General features: G+C 43.9%; 1 protein-coding gene across 1 annotated transcript in view; it reads left to right on the plus strand.

Moving 5' to 3' along the window:
* The window catches only part of FRMD7 (FERM domain containing 7), a 443,576-nt gene extending 437,664 nt beyond the window's left edge, over window positions 1-5,912 (plus strand). The window contains exon 11 of the mRNA XM_086966767.1: window positions 4,133-5,912. Coding sequence (XP_086822893.1) covers window positions 4,133-5,194 — 1,062 coding nt within the window. The 3' untranslated portion in view covers window positions 5,195-5,912. The remainder of the gene's footprint in view (window positions 1-4,132) is intronic.
* The last annotated feature ends 596 nt before the right edge of the window (window positions 5,913-6,508 follow it).

Below are 6,508 nucleotides of genomic sequence, written 5' to 3' on the forward strand. Positions count from 1 at the left end.
CAGCTTCTTGCCGAAGTTGAGGACTGGAGTGTCAGTCCTGATTAGTAGAGGGAGTTAGATCCAGTTTTCAGCAGCAATGGAGGAGAAAGCATGCCCTTCTGTCTTGCTTTTGCGGATGCAAAACATACAGAATAGTCTCAACAGTAGCAGCTAATAAACAGAACATCAGAACAAATTGCTACATTCTAACAGTATTTCAGAGTATTGCTGCATCTGTTCTCCATCCCTTCCTCTCTGTCTCTGGCAAAGTTGCTTTTAGCACCAAAAGAAGCATGTTGAGTTCTTAGGTGGTCTTGTCTTTCACATTCCCATTAGATTTTATTCTACAGGAGCTCCCCTGCAAGGACATCTCCTTGCATTGTGGTGGGTGCCTTCCTTTCTTGTATACAAGACATGAATTGGGCTACCTAAATCTTTCAGCACATGTGGAATGAGAAAAAGGAAGCAGGATCCTGTTGCCACAACTGCATCATAGCCTCGCCGTAATCTCATCTAAATCATAGATGGTTATGTTATGTTATATCTTGTGGATTTGTATTGGGTGGCTTATCCCCTGTGAGGGTATCCAGGCGCTGGAGCAAGAGCGTAGGTCTGGCAGTGCTCCTAGTTGAACAGCCAGATCTTCAACTTCTTGCAGAAGTTGAGGACTGGACTGGCACTCCTGATTAGTAGAGGGAGTTAGTTCCAGTTTTCAGTGGCAATGAAGGCTAAAGCATGCCCTTCTGTCTTGCTTTTGTGGATGCAGAGGATTTGTGCAAGGGAGAAGGAGGTGGAGCATAGCTGTCTGGAGGGTTGGTAGAGCTGTAGTCGGTTGTTGATGTAGGCTGCTTCTGCGTTGTGGAGGGCTTTTAGACATAGATGACAAACTTGAATTTGCAGGATTTCTGGATGGGTGCCACAGCAGGCCCCCCGGGGTAGGGAGTGATGTGCATGCTTCTGAAGATGCTACGGGTGAGTCTGGCTGTGGTGTTCTGGATGGTTTAGAGTCCTTGCATGACTTGCTTGGAGATGCCAACGTAGAATGCATTGCCATAGTCAATTCTGCTGGTAATGAGGGCCTTGGTGACCCAGCGTCTGGTGTACATGAGGAACCATTTAAAGATTTTGCAAAACATAATGTGGATGTGGAAGCAGCATGCGATCAAAGCATTGACCTGTTGTTCATCGAGAGCTTGTCATCAGGATGATGCTGAGGTTTCTGGCATGGTCAATAGGGGTGGGCATGGGACCCACGATAAGGATCTCTGTTTTGTCAGTGTTGAATTTAAAGCAGTTCTCTCACATCCAGCTGGCCACGTCAGACATGCGGTGAAGTTGTTCCTGGTGGTGTTGTTCATGTCATTGAGAAGAGGTTGAGCGGAGTGTCATCGGCATTGGAGATGATGTTGATGTCATAGGTTATTAGAATGTGGTTGAAATGTGCCATATAAACATTGAACAGAATTGGACTGAGGGAGGAACCCTGGGGAATTCCACAGACGAGCTTCTTGTGTTTGGAAATGAAAGTAGAGATTCTAACTCTTTGTGTCCTGTTTGAGAGGAGACTAGCGATGAAGGTGCCATCAAAGAGAGTATTGTATGTCATCGAGAGGTCGAGTAAGATAAGTGCAGTGGTTTCTCCTCTGTCCATGATTGATTGGATGTCATCCGTTGCTGCCAGGAGGGCTGCTTCCATGCTATTGTTGCTACAGAATCCTGACAGGGTGGAGTCTAGGAGGTGGTGCTGTTAATGATTGAGCTGCTTGCTGATCTCTTTCTCCAGGACTTTTCTTGGGAAAGGTACGAGTGAGATGAGCCTGTGGTTGCTGGGATCTTTTGTGTTTGCCAAGGGTTTCTTCAGCATGGCAGTGACCTCTGTGTGTTTCCAGCTGTCAGGGAAGTTTCCACTGAAGATGGAGGAGTTGGTGAAGGTGGTGAAGTTGGCGCTGATCAGTGTGCTTCCCTGGTTGTACATGTGTGGGAGAGGCTGGGCATAGGGGTACAATGAGTGGATGGTTTGCATGATTATGGCAGTGGTTCGCTAGTGGATGGGTGCTCCTGATGCTGGAGCGGGGTGGGTTGCATGATGATGCCCTCAATGGTGAATTGGGGTGTGTAGCTGGAGTAGATCTTGAGAAGTTTGTTTTGGGAAACATCTGAAAGGTCATCGCAGTGGGTCTGTGAGTGGATGATGGTGTTGGCGGCGGCTGACAGATTGGCTCCTTGACGATGCAAAAGAGTTTCTTTGTCGTAGATAGTGCAAGGTTTGAGTTTGATCATGAAGGCCCCTTTCAAGGCTTCTTGGATCTGCGCTTGGTACATTCTGAGTGCAGATTTGTAGGTGTCTCTGGAAGGGTTGTATCGGCTCGTCTTTCAACCTATAGGCCCAAAGACCAAAATTGAGTGGCCACTTTAGTTGAGACAAAGGTCTCCACCTTACAGAAATGAACTTCCTCTCTTTCCCATCTGCCATTGCTCAAATGTTAGTCACATCCCTGGGGCCCAGCTCTCCCAAAATGTGACTAGATGATCAACAACAGTGTGACATACAACTTGCACTGTTTACAGTGTCAACACAAATATCACAAACACCTCAAACCATACTTTAAACATCAAATTGAATCTTCATAAATAGAAGTTTACTACCTTATACAGACTCATAATAGTATCTAAAACTATAAGTTGATGGCAACTGATCAAGGTAAGTCAATATCAGGAACAGTGACATTCAAATAAAATATAAAATCATAGTTTCCTAAAGTAAGTAAGTTATTCATTGTGTCGGTTTGTGCTAGAAATATTGATCACCTGCACTGGCACCGCATGCATGCACTTGTGCTGTATTAAGAGTTGCCTGTTATTTGGGGAGGTAAAAGCACAACTGGTAAAAACCAATACTGCAGGTTTTGGATTACCTCTCCATTATGAATTCTTCACCTTAGAATGCGCAAAAATGTGCTATTACCAGACATTTTCCAACCTTTGGAGCTGCAAAGTCAAAGTATTATGGTTTTCCTTTCACAAGTTATTAAAATGATTACATGGCATAATGTGTGCAGAAAACAAAGTGCTAAACTTGCTTACCACTTGTAATCCCAATTCATGAGCAAACTCTTAATTGCCCTGAATCAGGATCAAGATTGGACTCCAAATAATGTCCATAGAAAATAAAGTAGTGCCAGCATTGGAGCAAAAGTTTCTTGAACAGATATTCTCATGAATATTATTTCATAATTGTGTCATCGCAAGACCATTAAATAAATTCAATGTGAGGATTAAGATCTTAAGGTTTACCCTGACATGTACATGCAACCGGAACGAGAGTATATCACTGAATTGCATAGAAAATGCATCAGGGCTTGATTCACAATGTATCTGATGTACCTAAATGCACCGCAGGGTCACAAAATAGGCACTTTGAAAATATAAAATCCTGAGTTACTGGTTCAGCTTTGGTGGAATTTTATGTTGGTAAAATCCACTTACAAATGCAATTATCAGTCAGCATGGCTCAATTTCCAAATTCCTAATTTCAAGGATAGCAGCGTGAGTTTGCAATTTCTTGAGAGGGCAAGACTGCAAAGCCTGTGACAACCACACACAAGTTTATACTCCCATACCCCTTGCACTGAGTTTAAGACCCTAGGAAGACACACATTTTCCATTCACTGGACATTCTGCAAGCATGAACAGAAAACATTGGAGTACACTTGAAAATTAACAACTGGTACACATGTCCTGAGTATCTCTGGCTTCCTTTGGCAATCCATGGAGAGTTAAAAATGTATTTTCAATGTTAGCGTAACCCTATGGGAACACATTTCTGAGCTTGAAATTCTCAACCTTTTAAAGGCACGAGCTATGCTCTTCTCTCTCATCCAACTACAATGACCACAATGACTGTGCTGTAAAGCTTGTACATTAGATGCACACTCATTCAAAAAGTGGTGGACTTCAGAATATATGTTAAAACTAATGGCAACACTGCTGCAAAAAAAAAAGACTCACTCATGCTTTAATTGGTTAAGTGTATGCTATCTTTTTTGGCTATTGCAACGGGTGGCCCTTCAGAAAGCTACAAAATGTTCAGTCTCTGAGCCAGCATGAGTGTTCACTGACCTATCTGACATAACTGTTTTGTCTCTTCCACCAGGTTAATGACCTAAGACTTGTGTATACCAGCAAGCGGTGCTCCAGGAGTGTGACTAGCGAGTACTGGGAGCCAATGATGGATAGCAGACGAAGGAACTCTTCTGTTGAAATAACATTTGCTTCAGAGCTCGAGCGCTCCCTACCTGAAGCAGGGCCAGAATGTTTCCACCAATCTACTAGTAATGCCTCAATCCCTGCATTTATCTACCCTGAGACAAACTATGCCGGGGTTATAAAACACAGACCCCGGAACATGCCGCCCTTTCCTCAAGTCCAGAGCACGTGTGAAGGGAACCTTAAAAGCTCTTGTGCGGGGAGCATGAAAGAGGTTACGCCCCAACTAACCTGCACAGATGCCCGTTCCAAACGAACCTCTGCAAGACCCCAGCACCACACAACTGCCTCTCCAGTCTTCTTTTATCTGGACAAGCCACCTCCAGCTCCAAGACGTACATCAGCCGTACCTGACGAAATATTCAAATTGAATAGTTGCCCTTTCCCTAATCCATCAAATCTTCCCTACATGGGTGAATATGTGGCCTCAGAAAATCAGTACCAGCAACCAAACCAACGAAGGACAAGTTGCAGTAGCGACAGTAGCACCTACGTGGAATCAGAACATGAAAGTAGGACCCTGCACGCAAATCCCCTAGATTTTCAAGGGCAACAGACCAAACGCTCCTGGAGTCAGTCAGATATGAAGTCTATTGTTTATCATTCCGGGTCAGAGTTCAGACCCTTGGGGTACTGCCCACCTCTTAGCAGAAGGCAAAGATATGCACTGGCAAAACAAGCACTTCCACTTCCAACAGATGCAACAGGAGTTCAGAGAGCAACAGAGCGATATGTCTACAGCGGGACAGAGTCCAGTGACTCCGAGTCGGAAGTCCTGAACCCCTTCTATTACTCTTTGTTTGGTAAAAATGTAAAGTCGCAAATAGCTAGAGTCCGCTTGTCCTCAGGTAGTCTTCAACTTGGCGACGTCGAGGAAGATGTTCAGCTCAATGCACATGGCAGCCAAGGCAGACCAACCCGGCCATCTTCATATTACTTTTCAACCTAGCCCATCCAAGTAGAAAGGTAGATTAAAATTTAGTGACTCTTTAGTTAGACTAAAGTGTAATAAGGATGGTAGTTAAAAATAAAATTTCTCAAAACACAAATGTATGCAAAAGGATTTGGTTTTCTCATCGGTAGCAACAAACGGTAAAACAACGTTCATAACGAAACTTTTTTCACGCATGGAATCACAACACGGTCATTACAACGACTGTGCTGTGATTCCGCATACCATTATTCCGCAAGTCGGAACAACGACTTGCGGAGGGGGGTGGCGTGTTGGAAATTCCAACACCTTCCCTAGTGTCCGCACAGACTGGAGCTGGAATAGTAAATTATTCTATTCCAACATCCAGCGCCTCCCTCTGACTTGCGTGGTAATGGTATGCGGAATCACAACGTGGTCGTTGTAACGACCGCGTTGTGAATCCATGCGGGGAAAAAGACTGCGGGGAAAAAGAGATATATTTGCAACAAACATTACAGAAATATGGAGTCTGGGATGCATTTACATATGAAAGCAGAATTGAGAAAACTTGTGAAAATTATAACTGAATCGTAAATAGTTTACAAAGAAAATAATGTTTTTAAAATATTATTTTATCTGAACACAAAGAACATTGGATTTTAAAGTCGTCATTTTTTAAGAAAACGTGCTTTGCTATGATGAGAAAATGTTCCATTGGCAGCGTTAATGAAAAGTAAACCTCTGTTTGAGCAGCAACCGCTTGACAAACCCTGTGCCATTTCTTTGTTCATTTTTGCAGACTTCACATGCATTAACAGCAGTGTTACTCTCAATTTCAATATCACAGCTTACGTATGCCTATCTGAGCTTTCTTTAAATTGAGTTACTGTTTTGGCTTCACTACTTCTATTGGATTGTTGTTCTATGTAATTTTCATAAAAAAATATTTTATGATTCAACTTGAAGATCGGGGCCTATATTACTAATAGGGCACACTTTCCTTGTTTACGCCACAGCTCACCTTTAAACAGATGTGCGAACAGGGGCAGTGCACCTGATGACTGCTGTGCCCAAGGGCTGCGCATTCAGTGAAATATGGAGTGGCTGTTCAAAGCTGCTTCATCTTTTACAGTGCAGGTGGCAAACTGCCTGCAGATTGAGTAGGGGCGAGAGATCCCCCTGCCGGCATGTGCAATGAGTACATGCACAAGCCTGCAGGGGGTTGTCTGCAGGGTTCATGGGACGCTCTTTCCCCTTTGCAGAAGGCTTTTCTCGGGGCACACTAGTGCCTCACCTTTTTGTGGTGCACTGTCAGTTCCCCTCCTAAGGGCATGTTTGCCTCAGTGGCCA

This window comes from Lissotriton vulgaris, chromosome 4_1 (assembly GCF_964263255.1).
Source record: "Lissotriton vulgaris chromosome 4_1, aLisVul1.2, whole genome shotgun sequence".
NCBI classification, from domain to species: Eukaryota; Metazoa; Chordata; class Amphibia; order Caudata; family Salamandridae; genus Lissotriton; species Lissotriton vulgaris.